The sequence below is a fragment of the Macrobrachium nipponense genome, chromosome 35 (assembly GCF_015104395.2).
Source record: "Macrobrachium nipponense isolate FS-2020 chromosome 35, ASM1510439v2, whole genome shotgun sequence".
Classification (NCBI taxonomy): domain Eukaryota; kingdom Metazoa; phylum Arthropoda; class Malacostraca; order Decapoda; family Palaemonidae; genus Macrobrachium; species Macrobrachium nipponense.
Window position 1 is genome coordinate 51,047,453 of NC_061096.1, and position 16,088 is coordinate 51,063,540.

At 40.5% G+C, this 16,088-nt stretch overlaps 1 protein-coding gene across 8 annotated transcripts in view; it reads right to left on the minus strand.

The window, feature by feature from the left end:
* LOC135208755 (elongation factor 1-delta-like) overlaps window positions 1-16,088 on the minus strand; it is an 80,365-nt gene that overhangs the window by 19,353 nt on the left and 44,924 nt on the right. For 2 of the 8 annotated variants that reach the window (XM_064241255.1, XM_064241254.1), the window contains 2 exons: window positions 14,216-14,308; window positions 2,533-2,607 (listed from right to left, as the gene is read on the minus strand). The exons of 2 other annotated variants lie outside the window; for them this stretch is intronic. In XM_064241255.1, the coding sequence (XP_064097325.1) occupies window positions 2,533-2,607; window positions 14,216-14,308 (168 nt within the window). The remainder of the gene's footprint in view (window positions 1-2,532; window positions 2,608-14,215; window positions 14,309-16,088) is intronic. 4 more of the 8 variants (XM_064241259.1, XM_064241257.1, XM_064241258.1 and 1 more) reach the window with 2 other exon arrangements.

Here is a 16,088-nt window from a genome sequence, read left to right on the forward strand (position 1 = left end):
GCTCTAACCAGAGAAAGACCCTGTCTATGTATAACTCCAATCAGAGATGGTCTGCTCCTTAGTCCATGGTAGTTCAGGCTACCTATTCATGTTTCTGGTGTCTCAACCAGGATATCTAGCATTTCAGGATGCCACTAGGCATGGGGCAAACAAGAAGCTACCATGGTTATCTGGAACGTGTAAAGGAAAAACATCAATTGGTTACTAAGCAAATCAGAATCATAGGAAAAAATGCAGATATCTTGAGGTTCCAAGGGCTAATAAGAGGCATTTTGCAAGGCAGCCTGTTATCTGGAAGAGATGGGCAGAAAAACTGGCACTTTCTATGTCCATGGAAAAAAGGTAACCATAAAAGTTCGCCAAACCTCACAAAGCCTTTCCCCACTCAAGATCTTAAGTTAGGGCAAGTAGATTTCAACTAACTGCCCTTGACAGTTAAGCTGGTCTGTTAAAATATTCCTTCTAGCCAGATTACTCAAAAGATATAGTGAGCCACCTACTTAAGCATCTGTTTTGCTACTTCACAAGAGGTGTGAAGGGAAACAGTGTTGTTACTCATCAATACTACACCACCAGACCCAGCCACCAAACAAGGTCCTCACTTCCCTCCTAAAGGGTATGAGATTGGAGGGAAGGTCACTTAAAGCTGAAGATAAGTATATCTTAGTTTAAACAGACCACCGAGCTGATTATTACAGCTCTCCTACAGCTGGCCCAAAGGATTAGATATTTCTAATTGTGGGATCCAACCACACTATATAGAGAAATTAACTTCTAATCACCAGAAACAAATTCCTCTCATTCCACATTGGCAGAGCGGGAAATCGAACCTTGGACTACCGAAATGGTAGGCAAGCACATTAACCACTCGTCCAATGAGGAACGTACTTAAAGCTGACCAATGGTACTTTATTGCCACCGAAGAGAGCACAGGTTGAGTGGCTCTTGCAAAACAAGCTTCTCCAAAAACCTCATGGAGGCCAGCATGTTTAGGTACTTGACCTGCTGCTTGAACCATGCAGCAGTGACCTGTTTATCCAGGTAGTTTTTGCCTGCACACACAATCCCTGGATCATACACATACCAAGCAAGAAAGTAGTGCCAACTCTTTCACCTGTTAACAACCTTTTTTTTACAATTTCAATGACTGATTCCAGTTCACACTGAAAAATATACATACATAAAAAAATAAGATGGTACAACCTTTCAATATTGTTTAACACCAATTATGGTACCCTCAAGACCAACTGCTAAAAACTTGCTAATGAAATAAATCTCTGAAAATCTTGCCAAGGAATTTCATTACCCTGACCATATTATAAATTACTTGAATACAGAAACAAGTAATGTAACACTTCATAAATCTAAAATTGACTTACCTCCATCGACTTTTATCAATTTGATGCCTTTAGTTAATTAATAGATTGTCAAGTGTAACAAATGAAGAATCAACACCCTGATTCAAGTGAAAAACTTACTAAAATTCCATGTGAAAACCTTTACAGTGAATATTTTATATATAAGGGGTGTATTCATACACATGTACTATTTTTAAGCCCATCTACACAAGTCAATCCATTACAATAAATTTATGGTACGTAGTGTATATTTATCTATTTCATCACCAGTTTGTATCAGTGATTAGGGCAGTGCAGTACTTAAATTTAGGGACATCAATCTAAATGTTGGCAACTGAACTATTTCAGTTTTGAACCTATAACTTTGCATAAAAAAAAGTTTTCACATGAATAAATCATTCACATGAAAAAAGCATTGATAGATATGAGCAGTTTAACAATCCACTGTATTTAGAGTAAAGTGACCACATAACAGAACACCACTGAAGGTAAGGTGCCACATGGGTTAAACACTGACATATATTTAGTGGGATACATTTGCCTCAGCATTTACAGTCATTTTATCAAACAGTGAGAAGCTTCAGCTTTACAGAATCAGAAATCTGTTCAGCAACTGATAATGTTAAGCCAGAGATAAGAATGAAACTTGAAAAGAATATCCCTCGATACATATTTCTACTTTCAATACAGTTCCACCAGTTCCCCATTTCAGAAATCAAGGTTTATCCCTGAAACACCAGATTACAGCATTTTAACTCATTCATAATAATTTTCTGTGCAATTACCTTAACACAGCATAGTGATATACACTAAAGCCAATCACAAATGAAAATGCATAAGAGAAATCAATAGCAGGTGCAGCAATAACATAACATGCCAAGGTAAAAATACATAGTTTACGAAATAAAAGCAAACTTCAGCATAACCTACACTATCAAGATAGAGAACTTCAAGCAACGTACGTTTGGAGATGCACACTGAACATGCAGTCTGTTTTAAAAAAATACCTGAACATAGTGTGTTTCTAAAGTGTAGAGAATATACACTGTCTGTGGCTATGTATAACCAACGATATAAACACCTACATAGATAATGTACCCATAAAAAGAGAAAAAAACCTCACTATACCTACTAGACAACTGTCAAGAATGAAACATGAACAGGACCTACTCACAGAGGCTAGTGAATTTTGTATTTCCTGTCGTGCCTTAGCAATCTGATTGGCCAAGGTTCCTAGGCCCGATCCTCCCTAGGATGTAGAGGAAACCACCGTTAGAAAAAAAATGACATCAGAAGCATCATTTTTACATTGACATTAAAAGAACTGAGAACATTACAGATAGCACTTTGGTGATCTTCCAATGACACTAAAACTTACAATAGAATGAACTAAATCACAAAAACTTCGAAGTCAATATACAGAATGACTGGAAAATCCAGTCAATAGCTCATACTTTCATTTTACAATATGGAAAATATGCCAATTCCTAGTCTATAAAACTAAACAATGTATAGACATATCTGGCACTGGATAATTTCTAACCATTTCATACTTTAAGTTTGACTAGCCTGTCTTTAAAATAATATTTTTTCCTAGATTTGTGGATAATTATCTTGTTTCCACAGAAATACTATTAAAAATCTATACCCAGGCGATAACTCAATACATTATTAGCCCACTGACATTAAATAGCTTCAAATATTAGCATAATTTTCATTTGTTTTTAAATATACCACATAGCCTGTAAATCCTGAATGTATGAAAAAGAAAAGGAGCTTATGTAGTGTCATAGCACAGTATATAGGATAAAACACTAAAGATTTATCTGCTGGTTTCAATGGTATTTTCCTGAAACATACTGCTGAATGAGAAACTTCTTTTCTTCCTGCAAGATACCGTGTTTTTATATGCTAGCTAGCTTTGGGCTAGTCCCCGACAAAGATGAGGTGAAAAAAAGATTCTGATTTCATTTGGGATCTTTTATTCAGATACTGATTCCATTTGGCACCATTAATTCAAGTCAAAACTATGGTTACATAATGTAACCCTCTCTACTAAAAACCAAACTGTACGGAACTTAGCATGATGGTAGCTTTACTAACAACATTGAGGTTAAAAGCTTTTCTTAAAACTTTACTGCTTCCACTTGGTACCAAATACAAAGGAATAGCCTCTCAATAATGAACTTTGACTTTACACTATAGTAATGAGATTTTGCTGCTTCCAGCAATAACAAATCTCAAAAGCTAATGGTAAGCTTAATTCATTCATTCATTTGAAACCACTTGCATCTGCAAGCACTTACTCCCACATACATACAAGCTCTCACCACACACACAAACACACACACATAAAAGAATAAGAAAAAGATTTGTTTGTGATTTCTCAAGCAGATTCCATGGCTATGTAAAGTATACACTAGAATCTGATATGCTGTGGCAAAGTCTGTAAATAAGTTTTAGTCCATATGAAAACTGGGTGAAACAACACTCCATTATATTTTTATTTACTGTATGACAGCTTTGACAGGAGACCATAGTCCTCGATGAGTATCATATCAATAAGTTATCTAATGTGTTGTACAAGGTATTACCTCGGATAATTAGTCACGTTAATTTACATAACATAAAACAACACTCAAAAATGAAAAGGTACATGAGAGTTAAGAAGTAAACAGCAAAATAATAAAAAAAAGTTACAAATAAAAAAATATTTAACCAAGATGGTCAAATAAGTAGATAGTCACCACACACATCAGATAAATGTTAGTTAAGACCAGATTGTAAACATAGCAAAATAAAGAATTAGTTATAAAATATATAAATCTGTTGAACTGATTTTTGTAATTGTTAATCAAACAAATTTTTGTTTGAAAGGCACTCTGCATACTGTTCAAATGACAATATCACATTTTTATAAATATCTTAAGAATAAAGGCGGTAAACTCCAACCCAATTTCAAGCCTATATTTCACAATCTTATTTAAAACTGTATGTACTTAACAAAATGGTAAAAGATTCAGGATGATTTCCCTTCTTACAATGAACAGGAACAGGAACAGGGCATGCACAATGAGAACTTCAGGTGTATAATGTTCAAAGAACAGGCTGGAATGATGCCCTACCAAAAGAAACTACTATCCTCCTGGGATTCATAACCATCTCCAACAGCTTGGTCTCTTCTACCATTGAGGATCCATTCCTGCACAGTGGTGACAGCCAAGAACTCTCAATAGTGTCAGTCACACCAAATGAGAGGGTTACTAAAGGTGGCATAGGATGTTGGACCACACTTAGCCATTCCTTCCTTAACTAAGAAATGGTCCCCCTACTAAAAGCAACACTGAATCAGCTTCAACTTTTTCATTCTGTGGTTAACTAGAAAGGTAGTGCAAACGGCAGCCATAAAAGGGTACACATATCCTTCAGAGGTCTCTCTGACCTTTTTCTAGATCAAGTGGTAGGTTGACAAAATTACTGTTAGGACTTAACGCTGCAGTTGCAACCTGCTTTGGGTGTTGTGGTTATTGAAAAATTTGCAAACGTAACCAACGATTTCAGAGAAAGCTACCTCCAGAAATGCCTGGGCTGCCTCGTTATCATCATCTCGGCTCTCAACCAAGTTGATATGGTCATTTTGTAGGACACATGATTAATAGACAGACAAGGTCCAGGTTTCCACTACCCTAAAAAGCAGAATGGAAGTCCAGCACAAACCTCTCAACCTAATAGCCACAAACCTCTCAACCTAATGGCCATGGTCATAGGGATCAAAGAGATCTCAAGGACAATGGGGCATCAACAAAAGCCAGGGAGAGGCACTTGAAAGGAAGGTGGAGGAGTAATGCCAACTACCTTCTATAAAAATTTCTAGACCAGGTCAACCAGCATTTAAAAAAAAAAAAAAAAAAGTCTCAAGCAGGCAGCACAACCGAAGCTAGGTAGTGGTATATCTTCAATTCTAGGTAGCTATATGAAAAGGTTCCTAGTAATATTCATTATTCATAAAATGGGACAGTAAAGATAAAGTTGGAGGTTCAACAGCAGCAGATAAAGCATTATCAGGCAGCAGTTCCTGCAGCATATGTTGCAGGAACTACAAACACAATGTACAGAAATAATTGGAGCATGTGAAGATAAAGCCAGTGCTGCTGAAGCAGTCCAAGTCACAGGAGCAGAATGAGAAGCCTGCAAACCCTAGTCAAATAAGAGACAGCAAAACATGTGCAGTAAACAGCAGCAAACAAAATTACAAAGCACAGCACAGTCGTCATAGCAACTACAGAATCAATCACAGCTGCAAACACTTGCCTGAAAAGTAGGCAGTGTAAGCACAGCAAGAGCTGCCAAGAGTGGGCACTGTTGACAACAGGAACAGCAGGGTCACCTGATACAGGTAAGGCAAAATAGCAGTTACTGCATGCACTACATTGCAATAGCCAGAACAAGTTGGCCCTGATTCACTTCAGGCATAAAGAAAAAAGTGCTTTCCTGCAATAGTTGTGGTGGCTCAGCTGGTTTTGCCAGGTCTCTGCAGTACTGAAAGCTTGAGTTTAAGCACCTCACTCCTTGATACATGTCACTGGTAACACAACATTACTGTAAGCAAGCTATGGATATGGGGATAGTGACTAAAGCTCTCCCTGGTCCTCTCTTAGTTGGACAGCATGCTGGGCATTGACCATGAGTGCATAACCTTGGTGTCAAGGACACTGCAACAGGGCATTGATTGATTATGAAATTTAGAGGGCCAGCATCAGCCTTACCCATGTTGCTGCCTTTATACCTTCAAATGTGCTACGAAGGTACTTGCCACTGGTGCATCTAAAGCAGAAAAGGCAGTAGTCAGGAATGTAGACAGAATACTAGGTACAGCCTAACATGGGTCGAGTGGTGCAGGAAGTCAGTCAAGCAGACAAATATATCAACAGCCACAGCAAGTGCAGCAGGATCTGTAGGTGAGAAGGCTGACTGGGCAGAGGGTAAAAGCTCATCATTGAAAGCTGCCACGCCTTCACCTTAACCAAGGAAGAGAAAAATTCTTGATATGTCTGCTTATCTCTCCTGGTGTTATAACACCTTTATGTGTGACCACTGGGCAGGTGACCAACCGAAGCGGGTCTCACAAGTAGCTGCAGGCAACCCGTGACATATAGGTACAGGTCCATCTCCGGTGATGATATGAAGACACAAAATACCCTTCCTGGAATACCTTGCAAAGCTTGCTGAGGCATACTGAAAGTATGCACAGCAAAACAAAACAAAATGAAAATATTGTACAGACAGATACTAACACACACAGACACACTGCAATATAAACCACAGTAAATCTTTGTTTATCATCATCAACATCATTATTATGTTAATTTTAACCATAATACACTTAGAATTCCCAATTCTCATAAGGGATGGTACCTAAACCTTCAAAATCCAAGGGTAAGGGGAGGAGATGGGCATTGTCTTCCTGATCTTTGCAAGGTTTTACATAATAAAATAAAAAAAAAATATTTTGCTTATTTCAATAATAAAAGTAATTACTATAGATAATATAAACATTACTATATACATAATAAGCTGATTTTCACTCATAAAATTTTTTTCAAAATATGAGAGAGAGAGAGAGAGAGAGAGAGAGAGAGAGAGAGAGAGAGAGAGAGAGAGAGAGAGAGAGAGAGAGAGAGAGAGAGAGAGAGAGAGAGAGAGAGAGAGAGAGAGAATTATTGCTCTTCATTCTCCCAAAATTTCTTTGAAACGTGCAATTCCATACTGTATAATTATTTTACAATTGTTTAAGATTTTATCCTTGACCCATAGTTCCTTATTAGACAAATGGGTTACGTGCTCGCCTACCGATTTGGTAGCCAGAGTCCTAGCCACGAAAAAATATCTAATCCTTCAGGTCAGCCCTAGGGGAGCTGTTAATCAGCTCAGTGGTCTGGTTAAACTAAGATATGCATAGCTTAATCTTTTATCTTTGAACCTTTACCTTATAATTATAATGTTTTACCATTAATACTGAAAATTTTTAACAAAATGCAATAATACATGTACTACACTGAAATTTTGCTACTTACAGTTTTGCTTCTAACATTAGCTTTTCACTATCTCAGACGTATTTTCTCTTCAAATCATTTTTTTCTGTGCATAAAAAAGTCCAGATCTTTACAAAATCTCAATATTTGAACTTTACTATAAGTAGTGTACACAAATACATAAACATATACAATAAGACAACATAAAAACTTGACAGTGTTACAGATACCAATTAGTATAGGCAAAAGGATAAACAGAGTACCGTAACTGAAATCTAGGAAAAATATACCATTAGTAACATGAAATTCATGTAAAAATGTTAAAAACCAAAACACTGGCAAATAAAAACCTAAACCAGTACTTTGCAGACAACAAACTAAAGGTAACCCAACAGGTACCTCTTGGTGCTTACTATCAAGCAACTAGTGCACCAAAATTCCAAAATAACTAATGAAAACATTGTTAAAACATACTTGTAACACCTAATTCCCCACAAATTAAGGTCAAAATTAAAAAAAAAAGCACAAAATATAATCAAGCCGTACTTACATAATGCCAGCATTGACAAAACCTGTATGCAACAGAAAAAGCTAAGGGAAATTAATATTAATGGATAATATGATGGTTCCAAAATTGCCAAGACAAAAAAAGGGAAGGGAGATTCCTTTACAGATGCAATGACAGTACTAAAAAGTATGTGGAGAGAAGTAACCATTAAAGAGGCCAAGGTCAGCATACCTGAACAGCTGGCTCATCTCATGTCTGGAGGAAATGAATGGGGACATTCCAGACTGCAAATGATGGCACAGTATAACTAATAGGTTTGTGATGAAATAATTCAGATTTTTCCAATTTGTTCCTTGGATAATACATCATAATGGATAGCCAAGGACTATTTAACATGGTTAATTCTGTATTCAAATAAAACTTCTTTTTTCATAAAAAAATTTACCAGTATCTTGAAATCTGGTACAGCTTGGAAAACCCAAGTTAGAAAAAACCCAAGCCCCTTTGTTCTGAGTTATCAAGGTCTTCCTGTACTGTATTTCTAATGCAAATGGTCACAGTGGAATGCATCCCAAATGTAGAAGCAAGGAAACTGTTTACTGCATAACAATCTGATGATAATAATACAGTAATATCAGTAATGAACTGTTAATTTAAAACTAATTGCTAAAGTTAAGTTAACATAATTAGGACTTGAACGATGAAATCTCAATTTTTGAAAGTAAATTGTAGTACTTTTCCTAAATATACAAACCTGAAGTCCTTTACAATAGGAATATGCTTAAGGCGAATCCAGACCGGCCGCTGAATTCTTAACAAGGCAGTTAGGTAGTTACCTGCCAATCCGGTTGTTGATAGTCACTTCGACCGGACGTAGACATTCCAATTTGCTTTGGCCCAGGTTGCAGATTGAGGGGTGGCATGAGGTGGGCAGTTAGTGTAAAGGACCTCGGGTTTGTGTACTTAGGAAAAATACAATTTACTTTCAAAAATTGTGATTTGTTCCTACACGATATACAAACCCTTGGTCCTTTAAAATAAGAAGACTCACTGATTGGAGGGTGGAATCTGAGTCATCTCCAGTGAACCGACTGAGGGTTCCACCTACCTGCAGTTTCCTTCCTGGTCATACGAGCTAGGAAGGGAATCCAGCCACTGACTACTGATTGGAGTTAAGAACTGCAAGATCATAGTCAGTCTTCTGGGCTTACTCATAAGGGAGAGAATATGTGTCCCCCTTAAGAGAAAGCTAAGAACCATATGTCGGATACTATAAGGCAAATGCAAGCTATGAATTTGTCTTATGTCCAGGTGCCTCTTCCCTGCCTTGTGAAGGGAATGGGCAGGAGTTACTCCTATTAACTAATCAAGAAAATAGGTAGGTTACTCCAAGGAGTGTCATACCTGCACCAATCGCTCAATCCAGCATGTAATGGTCTGTATGCCCCCCCCCCCCCCCCCCCCACAAAGGGAGAGAGTAGGATGAAAGAGAGGAAAGATGGAGCCAGTCACTCCCTAATCAACTCAATCATACCGTACAACGAGCGGGATGCAATACTATCCAATGAAGGAGCTGGGTAAGATATACTACTTATCGAGTAGCCACCAATGATCCCAAGGAAAAGTGTCCAGGGGCCTGTGGGTAACATTCCAACCCGAAAATTTCTATTAGCAGCAGATTAGTACTTCTTCCTGGTCATTTCTCGAAGTCATCAGATACTGAAGACTAAGCTTGTCTACCATTACATTCCTCTTGTCTGGAATGCATCTGGTTGACTGCCCGATCGAGTGTGCTGTTGCCCACTCGATCACCTGCAATGTCAAGGAGAAGCTCGAGAGAGGCAAGTCTATCGCTTATTGACGTGTGCCACTATTGTAGTGCTGATTATCAACTCTCCCGAAACTCTTGGAGAACCAGAAAGGCAACCTTGAGTTTCAGGATGTTCATGAGGTGTGCGTCTTGCAGTTCCCGTACTTCTGCAACATTTCTCAGTTTGTGTCTCTTCCTCGGTTGATGGTTCTGACTCTCAAGGGGTGGCAGTTGAAGCCTGACAATGAGACACGGCCGAACAGATCGTTCCTGTTGAGACTGGAACCATCTTACTGTCTACCTGAACATGCTGGTACTAGAGTTAGAGTAGGACTTATGCACCAGCCCGACCAGCCCACACAGGTAGCAAGTCCTCTGCTTGAACTCGAAATCAAACCTCTCACAGTTATCATGGTCTTCAGATCCCAGAGACACTCTAGGAGTTGATTTCCATCCTGTGATAAACCATGAACAGGAGTTCACTTGGACCAAGCAAACATTGGGATATCTCAAAGACACATCCCATGTGAATGCAATCAAGCTGAGACCAGGTCGAACACTCATAACACCTGTGGAGCGGTCGAGAGCCCGACCCGGTGTGTTGTGCGAGGAGTAAAAGGCATGAGAAGGGGCATTGAATGCTTTCATTCCCTCTAACAGTGCTGTTGTCAGGGGGAATGATTCACGATGTCGTGTCAACCCGTAGTGACAGCGAACCCCCTTCGAGGCCGAAACTTGAGGAAGGAGGGCCGAACAAGTGACCTCCCACTATCCTCCAGGTGTCTTGCCTCAAGGAATAGCGACAAAGTCCCTAACCCTTGTAGATGAATCCAGATTCTTCACAGGTGGGACCAAGCCCGAGTTCGAGTCCTGCTCTCGCCCCATGTCACTGCCTTGGAAAGGACAGAATCCCTCATTGGCTGTGGATGTATGTCCTCCCTTAGGAGATTGTATATTCGGAGATTCTCGCGAACGAGATTCCGACATGGTCTCCGTCCCTTGAGCAGAGCCCATGGGAACAGAGATTGGAGAACAAACCTTGGTTCGGTCTCCAGAGGCATCCTCCGCCCCAAGTTCCAGATCACTGGGGAGAGAAACTCGGTCCCTACTTCTGGAGAAGTGGGAAGGCCAACGAGAGCAAGAATCTAGGCAGTAGGCAAGTCCCACCTCCAGACAGACATACTCTCCCAAACACCGAGTTTTCCTCCAGGACAATTACTGAAAAGGAAGCAGCGACTCTAGTCACTCGTGACGAATCACAAGTCTAGGCAGGAGGCTGCCTGAAAGGTTGCCAATACAGTACTCTGCAGTCGCTATTTCCTGTTGAGAAAGATTCTTTTGCTCGTCAGGTATGCAAAGACACACTTGGACCCCGGTAAACTGGGTCCCGGTTACCTGGCCGTTGACAGGAGCTTCTATGGGATCGCGTGTTAGCAGGACTGTTAGCAGGACTGGTAGAAGGACTTGCAGTAGTGCTGGGCTCCTGCAGTCAGCAGCACTGGTCCCCTTCCTGGTAGATCATGCACCAATTCACGGACCCCAAAAGAATTCGAGGCGTGAGGGACAATCTCCTGAAGAGGATGTTGTGGCTGCTTCCCCGAGATTATTGTGCTGACAGATTAGCGCAACGATCTCTGCAAACGTCCTCTGCATTTCGGGGGTGTCCGAATCCATTGGTAAAGGCCCAAGTTCCTCCAGGGATCGGTCTCCCCAATCTGCTCCTCCGTCATTCAATCGTTGGGGTCCTAGGACTCCAGGAATGTAGGCTACCATTGCTGAATCAAATGGAGAAGTCTCTATGGGATTCCTACCATTCACCTCGCCCCTCCCGGTGTATCCTGAGGAAGACGACAACACCTCCCTAGCTCTCTTCCTCCTCGACTTCTTCTTCAAAACCTTCTCCAGGAACGATACGACGTACCGGGATGACGATGACAATGACAAGGGTGATAAATGGAATACGAGAGTTGAATCATATACTTTCACTCCCCTTTGCAGCGCTGCTGCCTGGGAAGTGAGTCAAGCCCTTGCACCAACCTACGGTGGCGATAAGTGCATGAGTTCAGAAGAGCGCAATTGTATAGGCGATGCAAGCCCCTGAGAGAACATGGTCATCTCCCCATACTGTATATTAGCAGTGCTGGTAGGTGCCGATGTCATACGAGCAGCACTGCTGCCCATTGAGACGCGGCTGCCTCCCTGGAGACTTGCAACAAGCTTGGTCACGATTGCTCTTGCTGTGCTGCAGAAGTATGTGACTACAGGACTGGTAGCAGCACTGGTAGGTGCCGATGCCTTATGAGTAGCGCTGCTGCTCACAGGGACGTAGCTCACTACCTGGCGAGAACTTGCAACGTCGTTACAGATGTTGAAAGGGACTCCCCCCATCCCAAGTAGCCTGTACTGTTGATTCTATCCCATGGGCAGATGCAACGCTCTAGGCTCACGACGAAGAACCAGGTTTGGACATCACTGGGGGGGAGGGGTGGGGGTTAAGCCGCGGCTCGACCACATCTCTCGTCCCGTGCCACTGCTGTGATGTGAAACTGAAGCCACATCTCGGCAGTGGATGTGCTACTTCCCTTGGACGTTAGTTCATTCAAGGAATCTCGCAAATGAGATCTTGACACGGACCCAGTTCTGTAGGGCGTGCCCATGGAACTTGGGGCCGGAGAACGGAGCATCGTCCAAGTTCCAAAGGCTCCCGAGTCTCGTGCCCCTAGAGGCAGAGTCTCGGTTCCCAGTCCCAAGGGAGTGAGAGAGCCAACGAGAGAGCCAGCTGCTTTCCTCCCGAAGGAAGAATGCCGGCCCCTCAAAGGCTCATGAAGGCTATCATCCGCTTCTCAGTCTCCCATGAAGGCTATCATCTGCTTCCCAGTCTCCCACCTTCGAAGGGGAGGGAGAGGAGAAGCCAGATGACGACAAGGAAACGGATGAAGAGGAGATCGAGAAAGGGGTCGTCGTCTCCGTCTTCAACCCTATCCTCAACAGCCTCCTCAGGATCGTAGTCAGAACCATTCTCTAGCCCGGAAGCGGGAGCAGCAGCAATGCCAGGAACAGGTCTGCGAGAGCGCGAGCCATGCTGGATGACGCGGGTCCCGCAATTACATGCCTGGCAGTATGGCAGAAACACAGGACCAGCAGGTGTCCACCGCCTGTATAAAGAAGGGAGTGGGTTAGGCGAGGCAATCAACCTGGGATCTCGTTGACGTGAGCCATGCTGCCACTGCGTCATGAGTCCCAGGGAAGACCAAAAGGGGGGAAGAGCAGAGCTGGTATCAGGACCAGGGTCTATCCTCCTAACAGGTCTTCCTTTAATCAAAATTCACTGAGTGCATGCATACCAAATACAAATCTGAAAGAAATCATATTAATATGCTAAACAAAAATCGCACTCACGCTCAAGGTGACGATGAGCAAGGGCACGAGGATAGACACGGACAAAATCACAAATCAAGTATTTGCATTTTATCCACTACATATAAAAAAGGAATACGGCACGTATGCCGATACATACACTAAAACTACCGGCGATGATGGGCAAGAGCATGAGTAAAAACATCTATGGACTTTGTACTTACCCCATTAACAAAACAATACATTTACGGTCTCAGCAACGACGGGCGAGAGCGTAAAGATAGAAATAACACAATTCAGGGGTTTGCCTTCAGTATATCACAAACACATTATCACAACAACAATAATAATCCACAATAAGAAACAACTAAGAAAAATCCCACCAGGATTACCAAAAGCAAATTAGAATGTCTACGTCCAGTCGGAGGGACTACCAATGACCAGACTGGCAGATAACTACTAACTACCTTGTTAAGAATTCAGTGGGCAGTCCGGCTTCGCCTTAAGCATATTCCTATTGTAAAGGACCGAGGGTTTGTATATCGTGTAGGAACAATTATGATTTATGGGTTGCATGGTCCCTCTCTACAATCTTAGAGAGCCAAAACCTGAGAATCTACAACCCTAGAGTAAGCCAAAACCTAAGAAAACCATGTAACTCACTGGCATTGTGCATTTCTTGAGACCACCATCTTGAAAAGCAAGATCCATATCAAGGAGCATGCAGCCCAGGAGATATGTATACTGTGCTCATTTGAGTACCACTACACCTTGAACAACAAAACAACTTTATCCTAATCCATGAAAATCTAAAACTGGCTTACATCTTATGGATATCGATCTTCAGAAAAAATTAACATGCTGTACTTCATTAGTGAAGATAATCCACACCAAAAAAAATCACTTCAATGAATGGACACACACCATGAAAATATTATAAGGGTAGTCTACCATCCAGAAAACTTCAAGCACTGGTTGAGCACAATACTTGATTACAGTGATAATGAAACCACCACGTATTAAACTGGTTATAAACATACAATAACATGCTATCAGGATTACAATGCTCATTTTGTGAATATGCACCACAGTAAATAAATTCACAGTATGTTAATTCCTAACCAAATGCAGCCTACATAAGCACCAATACCTCCAATACATTTCTATTTTCTTGAAAGCATTCAGAGCCATGAGCATCATCTCCCGTATCTTGTTCATCCACTGCAGTTGCTGCCCCTTGGGTCTTGTGGTGAAGATCAGAGAGTTATAAATTTCAAATATTGCACCAACAACAAAAATTTCATTGCTACCAAATTCTAAGTAGGTTCCAAAATCAATGAATAAAACTCATTCCTAGGTCACTTACATTTTCTCTGGACACTGCACAAGCAACAATGTAATGAGGAATGTAATGATGAGTCTTGCAATTTTGCAATGAATGGAGCAAAAATCATCTGATGCTGGACAGAACTGCACTACGGCAGCTGGACATCAATTTTGACACTCCTAAAACTATTATCAAGAACTCTGGAAATTCAGGCATTATTGATACTAGAGGATGTTCCATGTTGCAGAATAGAGATCAAAATAAGTGAATATCTTCCAATGGTCTAAATCATACATACTAATACAAATCAGTGAGCACTGCCAAGGTAACCTTGAACAATTTCATCTCAAGGTCGTCAGTCTTGTGATACTACTCGGTTTATGTTTGAAGATCAAAATAACTTTGAGACAAATATATAATCATGATTGTGTGACACCAAATGGCGACTATTACTAAAGAAAAACAAAATACTGAGACTATTATAATGAATCCACTACCATGATGAAACACCAATCAGCCAAATATGACTTGGAAAGTAAAATATAGAGCCTAACTAACCAACCCAATACCACGATAAGAAACCAAAGAGTCAAATATGACTAGAAGACAGTAAGGAGTCAAATACAGGCAGTCCCCGGGTTACGACGGGGGTTCCGTTCTTGAGACGCGTCGTAAGCCGAAAATCGTCGTAAGCCAGAACCTTGTCAAAAATCCTAAGAAAACCTTACTTTTAATGCTTTAGGTGCATTCAAAACTATGTAAACTGCATTCTTACTGCATTTTTCATCAAAAAAAAAACTTTAAATATTGATTATTTTGCAAAACCTTTAAATATTGATTATTTTGCATTTTTGGTGTCATATTTCATCTGGCAGATCAGCATTTGTAGGCGTCGTAACTCTGGAACATGCATCGTAACTCTGGAACATACGTCCTGGAACATGCGTCGTAACCCTGGAAATAATTTCTGATGAATATAATTGAAAAGCGTCGAAACCTCGCAACGTCGGAAGCCGAGACCGTCGTAACCCGGGGACTGCCTGTAATGACTAAAGGAAAGTAAGGTAGTATAGAGCCCAACTACAGCAACTCCAATACCATGATGTTTCTGAAACCTCCAAATGTATCATTATGCAATTTCATGCCATCTCCCACAATATTCAAAGAAATTGTTGAAAGCTAGGATACACCCAGTGACCAACTAATCAGTGACTTTGGTGGAGAGAGATGTAGAATATTGGAACATTTTTAGGAGTCAATTCAAGTACATTTTAATATTTAGAAATCATTCTCACACAATACCTATAGTAAATTTAAGCTTAAAATTTGTTCTTCCCTGATTTTTGCACATGTTTTTGTCATAGAACCTCCACAATGAGTTATAGAGAGCTCTGATTGACCAATATCTCCATAGAGAATATGATTATTTTTTATTTATGATCCGACAATGAATTTTGTGAAATTAACACCGCAAAAATTGCAGACAACCTTAACCAAGGAATTGAACATTTAACATTTATTTTTAGGAGCCATGCGTAAATAAAAATTTTCTAATAAAGACAATATAAAAAAATTACATTTTATCTTTGTAGTCACCTTCAATTATAACCCCTTTTAAATATTCCTTTTATAAATTTGTGTATTTTTGAAGGGAAATGAATCTCTACTTGTCCATACCTATCAATATGGGTCTCTT